Here is a 17928-nt window from a genome sequence, read left to right on the forward strand (position 1 = left end):
AGATCCTGTAGCATTATGAAGATACTGAAAAAGCTATTTTTGGAAAGAATCTTCATAATCAATGGGTATGTGAAAGCCAATATAGAAGTTCAGAATGCTATTGCATTGACCCAAAATCCTTAAAACAGAGGAAATAAGTGTAAATGAAGTTGTTGGTTTGGACAGTAGTACAATTTATAACATTATTTTCTGAATAGTAGACTATTACTCAACTGGTAAATTTTCTAGCAAGCTCTTCCCCAAGAGGTAAGTAGCTGTATCTTACCCCTCATATCTCACCTCAGGGAACGTTTTGCACAAGAAATTAGTAGTTGCAATCTAACCCTAAATGAGCAACTAATCAAAAGGCAAAGCATTTTTTGTTAATCAGCTTTAAAATAGCTAATATCTTAAAAAGCTAGAACTATATATTTGTACTACAGAGAAACTTTCACACACAATGAATGGAATGACTACTCACTGTGGGAAGCAACACACTTACTAGAAGCCCTTGTGAACGCAACTTGTTATCAAGTTAAAGAAGCTCTTGAAAACGTAGTATTTTCCAAACAAAAACTCTTTCTACTCCTCACATGGAGAAAGCTGAAGATTTTAATAAGAATTATTAGGAAAAGAAAATAGAAAGTAAAAGGCTAAGTTGCATCTTGCCTTTCTGGGATCTGGATATCAATATAAATATTAAGTAGCTGCCCTCCCAAGACATAGCCAATAGCAGGACCCAGCAGTGACATGGCATAGCCGATTCCTAGAAGAGAAAATACATTAATTTCACCATACATTTTTAAAGCCTTCTTTTAAAAAAATTCCTAAAACAATTTCAGACCAAATGGTTTCTGTAATTCAACTTGTTCTTTCACTGTCATTACTTCCACTATAGCATGCAGAAGACAAAATTTGTCCTTGTCCCTCAACAAGAAAATTTGCAGCTGTCATTAAAAGCTGCAGCTCAGAGGTTCAGCAAAAGACTCTTTACTGACAGCTTCTTTATGCATCATTAGATTGCCTTTTGCACATCTTGTGCCTAAAAACCCACACTAGCTTGTGAAGAAGGTTCTGAAGTGAGGAGTGAGGTTGTTATGAGCATCAGTTGTTAACAGTGCATGCCCATGTTCTTTAAGAACCTACATATTTTTATTTTGAGTCTTAAGTTGGTTTTTAGATTTGTCAAGAACAGAAGCCAGTGCTCCATTAAAACTTTTGACAGGAGTAATATCTGCAACTTAAGTTCATTAAAAACTCAACAATATCAATAAATTGAAGTGCATATGAGCCTTAAAATACAAAGCCAGGGCTCTTAACAGCTCCTGACATCTCTAAAAAAAAACAAAAGCCACCCCAAAAAAACACACACCACAAAAACTCCCACACAAAACAAAACAAAAACCACCAAAGTTGCAGGTCTAACCATATCCTATTAAAGAACACTCTTGTGTGTATCCATTTTTTATGGCCTTAAGGACAAGTTTTTCTCAACATCACAACAGTCTCTCTGGCCTACCAGCCAGATTTCTGGGGCACTTTAGCACTCCTGGCAGGAGCACTGTCTCTGCAGATAAAGGCTTGCAACTAATAGTAACTACATCTGCCTAAATAATTGGCAAGACAAGCATCTTACTGCTTATACTCTATACTTTTCCCCCATGTTGAAGAATCTGGATTTCTCATTTGTTTCCAAAGTGCCTGGATCCTGAATATTTAGGATTGTTTCTCTCTCTTTAGACAGCAAGAAGGAATGATGGGGGCAGGGATTTAGAGAGGTGCAAGAGGGAGAAGGGATGCAGAAGGGGACACTCAAGTATTAGTAAGTCAAATATTGAGTTGACATATTCCAGGTTTTCCTATATTTTGGAAACAATGACATGCTCATAGGATCTTTCAGAGGTAAGTCCACATTCATCCCACAGAACTTCAAACTTAGCTTACAAGGTGCCTGTTTCCTTCCACAGACCATTCAGGTTAAGTTACCATTTGAAATTGTTTAACTTTTCATTGGCTTTAGATGCAGCTGCCTCAGTTCAGCAAGAGGAGAACAGTCCTCCTGAAACTGAGTGCATTTTCATAAGAGAAAGAAACTACCAACTTATAAGTTGCAAGCTTATAGTCTAAGATGCTAGCAACTATTTACAGACATTAGCAGAAAGTTTTAGGTTTTTCTTTCACTGTCTTGCACAAGACTTCTTGCATGAGGCAAAGCAACACAATATATTTTAAATCCTCAATACATTGAATAAAAGCAAGAAAAATAATTAAGGTTTAATGTAGCTACCTGTCCACTCATTTTCCCTCTAGTTTTGTTATAGTAGGCAGAATACACCATTATTGTGAACTCAGCAGTTGTCTGAAGATTGCACAAGCATTAATTTATTGTATTGGTCTGTTCTGTTTTAAGTATGAACACTGACACTATTCTCCTAAGTTTTCAGGCCATTTCTTGATGCCCTAATCATGCAGGCACCCCTACATGTTCTCTATTTCACTGGCCTCAGGAAAAAAAGTATAATAATCTTCTCTCAGTATAAAGAAGGAGCAAAAGTAAAAGCTGTCTTTGTTATGTAAGATTTAACATATACAACTATTCTATTTGTTGGCATCAAATGAAGTGGCTTTCCTGGAACAATTAAGCAAGAATTGTATGTAAATAGATGATTATTTCAATTCTGCCCCCTAAAAAAAAAAAATATTGATTTAGTCTGGAAAACGGTCCGAGAATCTAAGATACTTTAAATTCCTCCTGCAAGTTCCCAGTATAGCTAACATACTTTTATCATCTTACACCTAAAATGGAGAAAATAGCAAATATTTTCATACTCCTAGAAAACACACTTAGACTGCAATGAACTTGCAGTAAGCACGCATACAACCCAGAGAATGCTGACCAGGAAGTTTAAAAACCAATTCTAAGAATTAACATTCCTTAGCTTTCAAACAGACCCACAGTAAGACAAACACAGTCTCCCTTTCTAGGCAATCCCTTTACTTTTAATTAAGGAAAGATACTTCCAGTATTTCCTCTTGAAGTGCCAAATGTGTATGTGGCTAGAAAACTACATTGATCACATGACGCACAGGAGCGTCCCTGCACTGAGGGGACAGCCTACTATTAGAAGGTAAATAAATAAAACTGTTAAAGGATACAGTAAGATACAGTAAGATATACAGTGGTTTTCAACCTCTGTGACAGTAAAAAGCAAATTTTTTCTACAACTTATTCTGTTGTTAACAGGCAGGCTATATTAACTACTTGATCATTTTCAGTTACTCACATGAAAAAACAGCAGGAGAGGTACACAAAATAGCCTTATCATGCTCTGCAAAGTAACTATTGAAAAGACTTGATACAGCAAACTAATACCTAACTTGCACAGAAACGGCTATAGAAACATTTTATACATATAAGTAAACAAAGACAAGATTTAATTAGAAGTATTCATAAAAGCATTTGGAAGGCATTGCAGTCTATGATCTATCCAGACAATGAGTTACAAAGAGTTTTAAAAATTACCTATGTAAAGGGAAGACTTGTGTTTTGGGACACTATCATCAATAAAAGCTGTCCCCAAAGTATATAGTGGAGTTCCTCCAACTCCCAGCAGCAGCTGTCCCAGGATAAAGACATACAGATAGTTGGGAAGTGAAGACTTTGTGCTGGCACTGCAAGTGAAGTTACCAGAGCTTGTTCCTGGAATTTGACACGTGTCTGAAAGACAGAGACAGCAAGACTTTAAAATTCTGTTACCCAGCTCAGAGTCCAACTGAAAAAGAAACCTGCACTGAAAGCTAAACTACATAGGAAGTGCTGTTAGTGTCAGACTCCCATTTTAATTTTCAGTCTTACTAATATATCCTGTATGACAGTGCCCTTCTGTGATATCATATCCTCCAAAAGAAATACTATCATAGATTGGTTCTTGTTTCCTTACCAGGAAGGAAAGATGGATGAAACAGCCTTATTAGAACAGTTTGGCTTGTTGAAAGCATTATTGACCATATGTATGCAAAAAAAACACCAACTGCCAAATGGTCATTCAACAGGTTAGTTGCCTCCTAGGCAAATTTTTTGTAAATAGTTAGACCATTGGTTAGCTACTCTTTCAATATGAAATGGATTAAACTATTTCTAAATAGTGTTTTTATGATAAAAAATTCCAGAGTAAGATGTATATAAAAATAGATATATATAATATATTGATATATAATATTTGTAGAGTAGGATATATATACACACTCAGAATAAAAGTAAATTAATATCTCAAGGTAAAACAGTAAGTTCCAGGAAGTCTGTAAGCCTTCTACTGGAGGCTAGATATATTTTGTATTCCAGATGCGTGCTATTAATTAACCTGGCAACCATATTAAATATTGCAATACTGTGAAGTTGTCCTGCAGGGGAAACTCACTGTACTTACATATAACAGATGAACATAAGTAATGAAGTTAGCAACTAGGAACTGTTACTCCTAGGTAACAGGCACTTCATTTTGTTCTTGTACCTTATAATGATTCGGAGGAGCACTAACAACAACTTTCATTCTTAAGTGACAGCAACCTGAACAACCCGAGTAAAGTTTGACTGCTGGAGAAGAAAGTGCAGTCATCAGAATCACAACCAAAGACAACCCTCCCTTCTCATAAGATGTGGTTCCCTAAAAAAAAAAAAAACAAACTACATGAAAAACTGCACCACTATCTCTCACAGAGCATACACTGCCATATTGCCAGAATGAGAAGTTCATGTAAAGCCTCTGTACTTGTCCACACACACAAAAAGGAAAGCAGAGGTAGAACAGGCTAAGGTTGCATCTGCTTCTGTAATGTTTGCCACTATGAGGAGGGAAGAGAAAAGAGGAAGTGAAGACAGGGAGTATGTTTTCGTTTTTCCTTCCTCTTGCTATCATTGCACATTTAATAGCAGACAGTCCCAAGTGACAAGATCACGAAAATGACCGTGGTTCTTTCCAGGTTTTTCCACAGAAGAGTGTACAACCCTAAGGAAGAAGATAAACCCATCAGTTTGTTGGAAACAAGCCATACTGAGCAAATATATGAAAACACCCTTCAGATCTGATGAATGGACTGATTAATTCTTGATATTTTACTACAAAATTACTATGTCGTTTTTCTCAGGTCCTTTTACATTTGAGAATACTTCTTATGTAAGCAAACAAAGGGCAAGCTTGTCCACACTTCGGGCTCACAACACATAAAACACAAGGAAGTGCTTGCCTCACAGCAGATACTTAAAGAGAACTGGCTACACTGATGTTAAATGCATCCATGGGCTTTATCATGCCTCCCTCCAGAAGGAACAGCACCATAGTGGTGGTGGAGTCATGTAGCACACAACAGGTGATTCAGTGGTGTTTCACAGAAACGGTCAACAGAGTGATTGGAAAACCTCCCTTCAAGAAGAGGAGTCAATTAAAATTTTCCTTCCTTTCCACTTAGGAACAATTCTTGGTTTTAATGCTATACTGAAGCCACATGGGGAACATTTTATTTTGAATCACTAACTCTGAAAATTAAAGCCTATTTTCCATTTATTGTCAATCTGCTTTCTTTAGCAATATTTTTTTTTAAAACGGGAAATTAAATCTTAAATCAGGTTAGCTTTGTGCTATTTACATGCACAGCACCTGAAACTGGCTATAGAAGGACACTATATCCTACCATATCTTGTTTAACATATATTCAGCTACAGCACATATATAGAGTATACCTGCTGTTATAAGCTAGCTTCTAATACCTATTGGGTAAGTCTAAACCAGCATTTAGCTAGTTATTTTATTGTAGTAGACAAATAATAATATCTTGTTAAAGTATGCACATCAGGAAACAAGTAATGCAGAGCAAGAAAATACCATGAATGATGTTAAATGACAAAAGTGTAGCCTAATTTGATGTCTAGAAATAGCTTCATGAAATAAGCTGATTACGTATGGTAATGGCAATCAAACTCTTGACAGACTGTGGTTCTTCATGAATCCACATCCCCACCACCAATGTGTCTGTTCATGTCAATCTAAAAGCCTGTGCTATTGTGTAACTAATTGATTATAGCCCCTCTCCTTCAATTTTCTAGCTTGTCAGTTTATATGCCCTAGGAAATTTATCCTGACATTGAGATGAGAAGCTTACCACAGTAGTTTGTTTTCAGAACCACATAATCAGGTCTAACTACAAAATTAAGAGAATCATAATATGCACTTTAATACAATTATAATCCTTTCATTTGCATCAGCTACCAGACCTCTTTTGTTTTTTGTTTTTTTTTTAAAGTCAGCAAGTATACTTGCACTTGCTGAGTGGAGTCATGGACCATATTTCATGTTTTCAAGAAACATTTTAAAAGCCAAGATGATTTACCACAAAACTAGGAGATGAGTTTAAACCAGCATAAGTCAAAACTGCCATCAAACAACAGTTTACTCTCTATACCTCAGACATTCATGTCATCACCTTCTTGTACCAGTCCAAGGTTTAAGCAGATTGGTAAAGTGACACAGGTTAAATCTAACCTGGATTAGATCCACAAGACTGTTCACTGTTGATGTAAGAATGATGGAGAGAGAAGGCACTGGCTTTTACATGATCAAGAAAGTCTGACCTGAGATAAGCCAGGCTCTTGGAGAAGTTTAAGATGAGTGGCTGACCATTTTTAACTACCTTTTCCTCATGAAACTTGTTTTCCCTTCTGAAAGTCAGTGAATTACGCTTGCATTTTAAAGAGCAGAACTGCATTAATGGCAACACCATGCAACTAGTTAAGTCATTATAAACCTTCTTGCATGCTTTAATCTAACATACTTACCTGATGGCAAGTTATGTAAAGGCCAAAATGTTCTCAAATACTGGGACATACAACACACTAGCCCAGAAGGCAGAACAAACTGTGAGATGCTTTAGCAATTATGTTCAATCAGAAGTAAGACATGTCAAGACTAGTTTTACTCACATTTTAAACTGCAGCTAGTAGGCATGGGGGTTTTTTTGGTCTTTTGGGAGGTAGGGAAGAGTTTAAAGAGTTGTGAGGAGTGAGAAATAAAACACAGCTTGGTTTCTGTTCCTTTTTAAACTTAAAAATCTGTCACGTCTAAGTCTTGAATAGAAAAAATTGCTCAAAGCTTCAATTTACATACTGAATGAAGACTAAGTCCTTATTTTACAAGGGCAGATATTACAGTGCTACAGAACATCTAAGTGGTACAGAGAAACAGACCAGTGTAGGGAACAGCAGCACAATTCATTATTCAACTAAACAGAGAGTCTCTTCAGAAAGCAAAACCAACAGAAAACACACAGACATAGTGATTATGCAAGACAACACAGTCAAATTAGAGGCTGACATCACATATTGTGTCACCATTAGTACCTAAATGCCACAGTCTCCTTCAATTTTTAATTGCCCTTGGCATGTTCTGGGGAAGATCAATTCATGCCCTTCTGACACAATTTACTCTCAGACACTAAATGACTTATCCACCACCTGAGTTTCCAACAGAACAGAGAACTGAAGAAATATGTTAAGGTCATTTTACTTGTCAAATCACACCACACACATTTCAACTCAAATGGCTAAGACTTGTTATTAACAAAGATTTCTTTTTTCCCAAGACATCATTTACATCCTGGTACTGAAGAGACTTATTGAATAATTCAGTTTGGTAGCAGCATCAGGGGGTCATCTAGTCCAACATCCTAATCCAAATAGCATCAAAACCAAATGCAGACCAAGTTGCTCAGCATGGTCTTGAAACCCCCCAGAGATACACACTGCACAGTCTTCCTGGGTAATCTGTTCCAATGCTTGGCTGTCTTCACAATAAAGTTACCTTCCTTGTGTCAAGTGAAGATCTACATTTCACATTTGCTGCGACAGACATCTTTACAGATTTAAACATGCTTCTATAAGATCCAAGACAGAAGTTTAAAAGTACATTGTTTATAGCATCTGCAGTTTTTAGGGTCCTCTGTACTGTCTATGGGTAATCAAATACAGAATGATTTCCTTACAAACCACTAGATGGAGCTCCTGACTACAAATATCAGAGCCAGCTGAGACACTGGAGACCCTATGTAATCTAAAAAAGTTACCATAACAAATAGCTGGTTACATCTAGGTTACAAACTTGAGCGTGAAGCATTTCTGGTGATTAAACAAGACATCTTTGCTGTGGCTAAATTTTTTTGTAAATACTTAGACCATTGGTTAGCTACTCTTTCAATATGAAATGGATTAAACTATTTCTAAATAGTGTTTTTATGATAAAAAATTCCAGAGTAAGATGTATATAAAAATAGATATATATAATATATTGATATATAATATTTGTAGAGTAGGATATATATACACACTCAGAATAAAAGTAAATTAATATCTCAAGGTAAAACAGTAAGTTCCAGGAAGTCTGTAAGCCTTCTACTGGAGGCTAGATATATTTTGTATTCCAGATGCGTGCTATTAATTAACCTGGCAACCATAATAAATATTGCAATACTGTGAAGTTGTCCTGCAGGGGAAACTCACTGTACTTACATATAACAGATGAACATAAGTAATGAAGTTACCAACTAGGAACTGTTCAAAAATAAATTAGGTAGGTGGTAGTTTTTAATACAAGACTTCAAATAAAAAGAGTTTACTCCCAATACACTAAAATCTCTATAAGCTACTCATCCAAACAAATAAGCAACAAGGAAGGGTTTTTGGGATGTGGTGCTACTAAATTCTTCAACTAAACGTATAGTTAAGATGCTTCATCAACATCAAAACTAGCTAAACCAGACATCCTATAAAATCACATATGTGGTTACTTAACTGTTAAAGGATGCCGTTGTACAGCACCTGCAGATTTACATTGAGTCAGTCATGGTGCAGACACTCCCTGCACTCTGTAGTTATTTATCTTTGACATTGTTTTGTTTAAGTTGGCTTAAAATCCTTAAATCTGCTCACTACAGCCACAGCATAGGTACCTGCATTACAGTGGTCAAAACAGCATGAATTCAGTCAGCTTACAGTGCCATGGACAAGAAAGCACATGTTCCACTTAAAATTTTTCCTACAGCTTTTAGATTTCACAAGGCTCTGAGGAATATGAGCCATAATAAGATATCAACGCCTATAGCATCTTTAATGGCAGATGAAGTGGCAGATGTTTAATGAAACAGGAACGGATTCTTTGAGATTTCAACCAAAATTGGTAGGATGGGGAGACATCAATTGCAGTAGTTAGCCATCTCCCTTCACAGTTCCACCCTCTCAGTATCTTGTTTCAATGAAAAAGTGCTACAATCAGGTTGGAACTTTTTTGTGTTAAATTCAGCTTCCCTTCCATACTAGTGAAAGCAGGGAAGGTAATACTGAAATTGTAGAGAAATGGGATTGTAATAGAGCCATGAGCAAGTAAGCTGTCGACCCTCTACTAAGGGGTAAAAAGTAATCATCTGCTCATAGCCTCCAAACACTGAAGAGTTTTCTTTTGGCCTTGCTCAGTTAAAAGTTCAGCTAACTTCTGCCTCAAATCCTCACTTATTAGGGAACAGTAGCTTACCAAGGTTATTTAACTAATGGTCAATGTCTGGGCAGCTCATGGAAGTGTGTGACATGATTAACACTTAAAAAAACTAATTTGAGAATCAACAACCAGAAGACTGAGAACCTTCTGACAGATTGCTCAACAGCTACTGATTTCTTTAGTGAACACTTTAATATGCTTAGTCATTGAAGGCATAAATCTGATTAAACACGGCAGCAACAATTAAGACAATCCTAAAAGATTAAGTCATCCTGCTTTAAACATATTTGGATGTTTCATTATTAGTTATAGGTGTGCCACTAATTTGAGATGCAAATAGTTGGCATTAAACACACAGCACTTAAAGTCTTATTTTATAAGAAAAGATATACAAGATCTGAGAGTTGGCTACTCCCTTGATTTCAATACTGCTTTGTTCAGCATACTTCAGCACTGCTTGTTCCCTCTATTTCAGAGACACACAAGTTTTAATCAACATTTTAGAAGAACTAAGTGAAAATTGTTAATGAATTACTCAAGATTCTTTTAGTAGTTCAAAACCCAAAGGAACTGCAACATGTAGTCACCTTCCAACAAGGCAACAGTAAGTCCAACACCTTTCCTTTAACATTTATTGTACAACACTGATCTAACTTGCATTCCTATTCACAAAAAAATGCCAGATCATTTTTTCCTCAAAGTGAATTTTAATTGCATTCATTAATGGAAGTCAAAAAAGCATCTTATTCAAATATTGCTTATGAGCAAGAAACAATATTGACACATTAAAAAGAAAGTTCACTGTACAGATAGACATGTATTGAACTTATGGATTTCACAGAATCATTTAATTTTCAGTGTTGGAGTTAATAGCCTATTTTTAGGATTTTGACAGACATTAGCTGTGTTGTACCAAATTAAGAGTTGCACCAAGTCGCTACAGAGATTTTTCTTTTTTTAATGATTTTCAAAACATAAGGATAAGCTTACCTTCAAGTTTAGCTCCATAGTGGTATTTTCCACTATTGAAGTGTGGTAAGGAAAATATAAGTGAGCCCAATCCTAGCATAAACGCTGAGAAAGCAAGCCATCGTGGTTTGTGCCCCCTTTCTCCAAAAAAAGATACAAACAGCGACAATATACAAAAAGCAATGTCATAGCTTGCAGAGATTAAGCCAGTGAGGGAACTGTTCAACTCATAACGCTTCTCAATTGTTGAAATACTAATATTAATCAGGCCATTTACCACAATACCTAAAAAAAAAAAGAGATAATTAGTCAAAGATACTTTAGATAGAGTTGCAAGGGTAAACTTACCATTGGGTGATGGAAAGGTTAAAATGAATATATTTACAAAGCTACATTTTAATGTATTTATTAACTTTAAAATCCAGGTATATAGTAGACTTCAGTGCCAACTTAAGACAGGCAAACTGCACAGGACCTAAGGAATTTTGTTCTCTCCTGTGGGCATTAAAACTTCAACATTCAAGTATTAAGCCAGCGAAATACCATGCCTCAAACTTCATTCATGTATGAGGTTCCAGATTCAGTTTGAATCACAGTCAGATTTCAAACAGAATGCATTACAGTGTCATAAGATACCATACAAATTAAAAGGAAATTAGTCAAGGTTATGACTTGCATTAGCATACAAGCTACAACTGAAGCAAGTTCAGGACGTAGCTTTCAAATAATGATTGTCAAAAAAACCAGTTTCTTCCCTGCCACCACAAAAGGAAGATTCAAGAAGGCTTTTCCCCTATAATATAAAAAAGTGTAAACCTATTTAAAAATACTTTGCAGCCATTTCAGACCAGTTGAGATAGTACTTCAACTAAGAAGGAAGATACCCTCTGAATCTTGAAGTTCCCTGAAGCAGAAGTATCAGACAACCTGGTGAAAAGGCCTTGCACAAGCTGCCCTACTTAGGCACAGATGAACTCCAAAAAACTAATCCAAAAGTGGAAGTAAACTGCAATTGCCAGTCCATGCTTATACACACTGTCCATTTTTACAAAAGTGTTGTGTGTAGATACTAACTTGAATCTCTCATCCTGCCTCACATTCTGTTTCTATGTGAAACAACAAGTAGTTAAAAAATTCCAAGAGTTTACTTTTAGCAGTCCTAAATTAGAATTCCCTTACAAGTGAGAAGAATAGCTGTACTTCATAACAGGGTCAGATAACTTCATGGTAGTCTACTCAAGCTGTGCCCGTAATAAAATATATACCCTGGAAAAAAGTTAGGAAGTCTTGGAGTCACAGTTGCAAATAAGATCAAGAGTTCTGTAACCTCACAGATGACTGATGAGCATCTCTCATGGCACAGGCCCTACAGTTATTTTTCCTCTCTCTAAAATTCAAACATGGTTCTCTACTGTGATTCCAAGAAGAGAACAGCAGACTGGGGACAGCAATGGATTTAAGACAGTTTTCAACAAACACTGCACCATCCAGAAGTGCAACTACACAGGCTGAATGTCAACAGAACTGCTTAGAGGGCTCTACATATTAAAAAAAATTACTCCAAATCTGCGATCAACTAGCTGTTTTCTTATCAGTGCAAACACCACCATAACTGTCCTGGTTTCGACCTTCTGTAAGGAAGCAGCTCTTCAACAATGTTGATTTTCTAACACACTAGTATAGCCTCTTTATTAAGGTTGACAATTTCACTTATCAGTCTGACCACCACACTTAAATTCATATGGGATTAACAGAAATATTGAGGTGTTCCTCCACTGCCCTTATTTATACATTTGGCAGCTTTCTTCTTTTCTTCTTAAGGAGCACTGACCAAAGAACAATACTGGCATGAAGGAATGAACAAACAAGTTTTTCCCATTTGCCAGCACTTCAAACATTTACTAAGGCCTTAAAACATTCACATGAAGTACACATGCTAGGTAGCAAGATGATTACAGAAGTAGAAGACATTGTCTTTTTACCTGTAGTTTAAGTTGCCACCTTTAATGTACAACCTAAAACCTATAAAACCTTGTGGTTAATTTTATTGGATAATCAGATTTTATCTGTAAAAATGTAGATGTGATAAACGGCAGCATAACTTCTCCAATGCCATCATCTAGTGATTAATCACTAAAGTCTCTTCCGGAAAGATGGAACCTGGCTAACACTAACTTGATCTGAAAAACAAATCCTACAAGGACAACTCAACACTTACATGGTAGTATAGAAATAGTTTTCTAACTATTCTCATCCAAAACCTTATTGTCCAGCCACATCTATTAGAAGTTTAGGTACAGTGTGTACTGACCCACAAAATCCAGATTAATCATAAACCAACTTCATTTGCTCTAACAAAACACAAGAGTATTCTTTCTTCATCCATTTAACAAAAAAAACCCATACTCTACAGCTGTTATAAGTACAGTGGCTTTAAAGTAGTGGTTTGCAAGACACCCAATTAACAAAAATTAAAAAGTCCTTCCAGTAACAAATCCAATCAGGTTATAAAATATTTGTGGTCTCCAAAGTTTACAGGCAGATTAGACTGGTCCAGTCTCACAGAGTGGTTCTGTTGTTTTGTTTAATAAAGTTATTACTGACATGAGGAATAAACAGTCTGCCTTGTACTCAAAACAGGGAGATAACTTCTACCTTGTTTGCTACTACAGCTATGAACTGCAGCATATCCAGTTACTGTATTACAAGATGCAATCATACATTTATGCAACTCTAAGTGCCATACAGAAAGGAGGTATTAGTCATGCAACCATGTTCTACTCAAAGAAGTGTTTTCTATTCTGGAAATACAGGTTTCATATGTACTTGAAACAGAAATAGACAGAAATTAAGAGTTAAGTTTCACCTGAAATGTTCTGAGAAGCTGAAATGCAGCAAATCAGGTGCTAATGATGACAATAACCTCTTTTCTGGGGCAGCTAGAAAATAACCTAATAAATACCTGCCTTCAGTTAGACACACACACAAAAACCTACACGCATGTACCAGGCCACTGCAGACAACTACCTATTCTGTTTACTCATTGTGCAAAAAGTCTAGTATAACAACTTACATACATCAAAAGGGTGTTAAGGATTATTTCATTATTCTTCAGTGCATTAGGAAATAAACTTTCCTAGAGGTACATTAGCATTGACAAGTTTTATAGACATATTTTATCTTCAACAGAGATGGCTTCTGTAATTTGGAGGGTAAGTTAAACAACTGGACCCAAAGCTAGAGTACAGTAGAAGAGTAGAGTAACTTCAAAATCCCAGTTGTGTTTTGTGAGCTTTTATCTGAAAAGCTGCAAGACCTGAATATATGTTTGTGAAACTTCACATGCAGCACTGAATTTCTTGTCTGAAAATTATTCTTGTTTTTTTCTGCTTCTCAAAAAGTTGCAGCTTGAGTCTTCAGTGCCTGATTTCCTTTCTACAATCTAGCCAATGTACTTGCTCAGGAAATTCAGATAACACATCATTAAGAATGCCACAAGGTCTATAACAGCCATGACTACATCAGCTGTCAAAATAAGCATCAGAAGTTGCCTTACACTAAGGCCCTAAATCTGAACTAGATTAGATAAGTACCTTTCTGAGGTCTGGCATAAATCTACAGTTAGGTAACAGGAACAAGATCTGGATAAGTGGCATAATCAACACCCATAGAATCCTAAGGGAACAGAGATTCTTATAAGACCTTTTTATGACAGGGAACCTATCCACACTACTAAGAAGAGTTAAAATTTAAATGATACTGAATTCATTATTCAGCTGAGCAGACAATCAGATCAGCACAGCAAACTGGATTTGAAGAAATATTGCTATAGCAAATTTAGAAGTGCTGGAAATATTTAAGATGCTTTGTCTAGTGCACTATAACCTGAAACTTTTCAGTGTCACATTCAGGGCATTTTTGGTTGCCTACCTGCATTCTTAAGCTACAAAAAAATACATGCATGATCTAAGAGTCTTCTGCAACTCAGCTGCCATTGAAATCTGCTATGTAAGAAGTTCTTCCATCCCTCCCTTTCTTTTTACTGTGTTAGAGAAAATAAATTTGAGCTAACAGCAGGACAACTGCAACAATAATCACCTCCTCATCCTACCAGCTCTAGCTTGGCCCTTCAAATACAAGCAAGGAACAACAGGCTCTGTCCAAACCTCTCTAGATACTTTTCTAACACAACATGGGTATGCTAAGAAAAGATGAGATCCTAAATACATTGGAATCAGAAAGAGTTCATGGAAACACATACTGAGAGACACTGGTTCTTCTAATGATTTTTCAAGTAATACAAGTAGCAGTCAAATCCTTCTAATGATTTTTCAAGTAATACAAGTAGCAGTCAAATCCTTCTAGGTTTTAAGTAGAACCTCCTGCTCAGTTCTCCTCAGACCATCCCAGTTACCTCAGTGTGGTTCCAGGCAGAAACACAAGACATGCAGGATACGGATGGCTTCAGCATAGGCTGCCTGCTGTTCTAGCACTGAATCTCCCCTTCTGCATCTCCCCTCACCTCCCTACAGCAGTCTCATTCTTTATGAGCAACAAGAATGACCTTTAAAGCCTCATAATTTTTCAGGAAACACAGTTTTCTTTTCTAGCTAGTCCAATAAAGTTGAAGCGTTCTGAACATTGATCCAATACTTCCATTTGATGGACAAATATCTATGCTTTACAAAACTCAAGTTCGTACATTTAGTATACTAATGCTTCCCCTCCCTCTCCATCATTATTACTACGTTCTAAGCCTAAGGCTTGCCAAGGCCCTAACAAATCTTGTTACAGAAAACCAGAAATATGGACAGGAATATCTGAAGCTAAAGAACAAAAATTAAGAGCAAGCTAAACTTCAGGTTCCCCCAAGGTTAAGTTAAGCGGTTAGTTAAGTATTAGAAAGATGGCTGCACTGGGAGCCACAGAACAAAACCAGATTTTTTTAAAGCCTTCTTAATTACCTAAAGTCCCACCCAACCATGCCAGGGTACCTTTTTAATTGGCAGGCTGGCAACAAAGTACATGCTAGGGCACTACAATTTTGTCTGTTGGTTTATATAATGTGTTTTATTCCATGGCTCATATATCTCTCAACCTGTGAAGTGCACATAGAGCACTATTTCCCTGTGTGCAAGGACGACACAGTACAGACAAAAGCGTGAAGCACATAGCTGATGGGACCATGGACCCAGCAGTGGTCAAAGAGGCAGGCAGGAAAAGAAGAAGAGGGGGAACAGAGTGAAGTACAGAGAGTAATACAGTATGAGCAACTTCCCTATCCACAGCACTAGGGAAGTTTCTTCCCCTAGTGAAGCCACTACTGCCACTCTTCAGCAAGAGCACCTGACTCAGACAGCTCAAAGAACCCTGCCCCTCCTTACCCACCACCCAAATCACCACCACTCTTCCCCTGCCCAAGCTCCTGCCTGGCTTCCCCCGCAGCTCCAGGACAGAAAGGAAGATGCGCCCAGGGCAGCAGAACCCCCCTGCAGGAGCTGGGTCCCTCAGGAAAGGTGAGGAGTAGTGCAGCAGGCCTACGGCTCTGGACAAAGTGGCAAGGACGGGTTACCTTGGAAGATAGCCAGGAGGCTGTAGGCAGCCAGGTAGCCCTCAGGGTTGTTGCAGAACTGCAGAGCCTTAGGGGCGCAACGGCCCCACCCGCAGGGCCCCTCCTCAGCCTCAGGGACGCCGGCATCTGCCCCTGCGGGTCTCGCCTGGCGCTGGCGGTCGAGATTGGGGCTGGGTGGCTCAAACACTGGGTTCTCAATACCGCCACGCTTCATAGCACTAAGAGGCCGCTGCCCGGCACCAGCTGCAAGCGACACCCAGGCGCAACGCTCCTCTATATACCACGAGGGGCGGGCCGGCCCCGATAGGGGCAGGTAGCGGCACTTTACCCCTCCTTCCGAGGAAGGCGGCCCGGCCCGGCCCGGCTCCACCCCGCCCCGCTCCGCCCCGCCCCGCCCGAGCCGCGGGGGGCCGTGTCCCGCGGTTCCCGCCGCCCGGAGAGACCCGTGTGGTGGCGGTGTCGCCTCTGAGTCTGCGTCGGGGAGGGGCCTGCAGTGGCCGCTGCCTCGCCGCCCGCCGCACCTGCCCCGCCGCTCGGTGAAACGGCCTCCAGCCCCACCGGGCCGTGGCCGGGGTCTCTCTGCCATCGGCGCCGCGCTCTCCCTGAGGGAAGATCCCCCACACCGGGAACTACGTAACGTTAATAGCAGCGATTAACATTAACGTCGGGCGGATCAGCCCGGGGTGCGGTGAGGGCTGGGTTGTGGGGGTTTTTTTTCAAGTTCATGGGCCCAGACCGAGTTCTGCTTTAAAGTTCCAGTTAGCGACTGGTGGAAGCGTGTCGTGGCGCCCGCCGCCGCGAGGCGCAACCACGCACGGCAGGCGTGGGGAGGTACGGCGGTGGAGGTCGGCGGATGTGAGTGGCACATGCCCAGCAGCTGCAGCAGAAACGGCACATCGATTTTATCGAGCCATATTCGCTCTGCAAAAAAAAAACCACAGGCACCTGAAAAAAAGCCCTCATGAATGTTTCTTCCGAGAAACCAAAAAATTCAAAATGTTCTTTGTAAGTGTTGGGAAAAGTGAAAAGGATGTTTTTCCAGATACGGTACTTTCCCACTTTAAGCAAGTGGCTTGGCACATGATCTGCTTGGGTGTGGAAAACCACCTCCAACAAAAAAATCCCTGGACGTTCAGAAATGTCATCCTTTATAAATATTATTCCCCTACTGTACCACGGAAAGTTTCCAAGTGCAGGAGCTTTCAGTCATTGAACAAGCTGATTCAGTTGCAGACATCAACCATGGGAATTTGTAAAGTGTACAAGGAAGTACCAAGTTTGTTTGCATGTAGCGGAAATTATTTTACTCATCTGCACAAGAACAACTGGGAAGGAGTCCAGGGATCAATTAACCATCACCACTGGTGTTAATCTCTGGGCGGCACAGGTTTGTGCTGAAGAGTCCATCCACTTTCAAGAGTCCAAAAAGTTTGAGACAACTGAAGTAGGACTGAAACTGGAGACATCAGCAGTGACTTTAGTTTCACAGCGAATGCCAAGTCACCCTCCTGAATTCCCAACCATCCTTTCTTGCCCTGGTGTCACAGCTCTTCAGAGAGAAGCACACATTTTCAAGTATTCATTGGCAGCACAGATACTACATGGAGATGACCTTATGCAAAAAGAAAACCAGTAGGTTAAAGAAGAGAGTATGTGTCTATATATTTGTATAGATAAATTGCAAATGAGATACCGGCTGCTGCTGCTGCAGCTTGCAGGGGCAGTGAGTGGTGGCTGGAGCTGGAGGGCCACAAGGTTTGCTGGCAGTTGGGCCTTCCCCACCCTCCGCCTTGGCCATCTCGGGGTCCCTCCCAGGTAGTGCTTCAGCCTCAGAGCCAGCAGTGACCTTCCCAAGCCCACAGGAGCTCAGAT

At 39.0% G+C, this 17928-nt stretch overlaps 1 protein-coding gene across 1 annotated transcript in view; it reads right to left on the bottom strand.

Annotated features, from left to right (window-relative positions):
* Positions 1-16270, bottom strand: part of SLCO4C1 (solute carrier organic anion transporter family member 4C1) — a gene marked incomplete at its 5' end in the record, with an annotated part of 32387 nt that extends 16117 nt beyond the window's left edge. Inside the window, 4 exons of the mRNA XM_082012829.1 lie at positions 649-745; positions 3503-3697; positions 10506-10769; positions 16057-16270. Coding sequence (XP_081868955.1) covers positions 649-745; positions 3503-3697; positions 10506-10769; positions 16057-16270 — 770 coding nt within the window. The remainder of the gene's footprint in view (positions 1-648; positions 746-3502; positions 3698-10505; positions 10770-16056) is intronic.
* Between the last annotated feature and the right edge of the window lie 1658 nt (positions 16271-17928).

The sequence above is a fragment of the Phaethon aethereus genome, assembly GCF_964289735.1.
Source record: "Phaethon aethereus genome assembly, chromosome: Z".
Taxonomy (NCBI): domain Eukaryota; kingdom Metazoa; phylum Chordata; class Aves; order Phaethontiformes; family Phaethontidae; genus Phaethon; species Phaethon aethereus.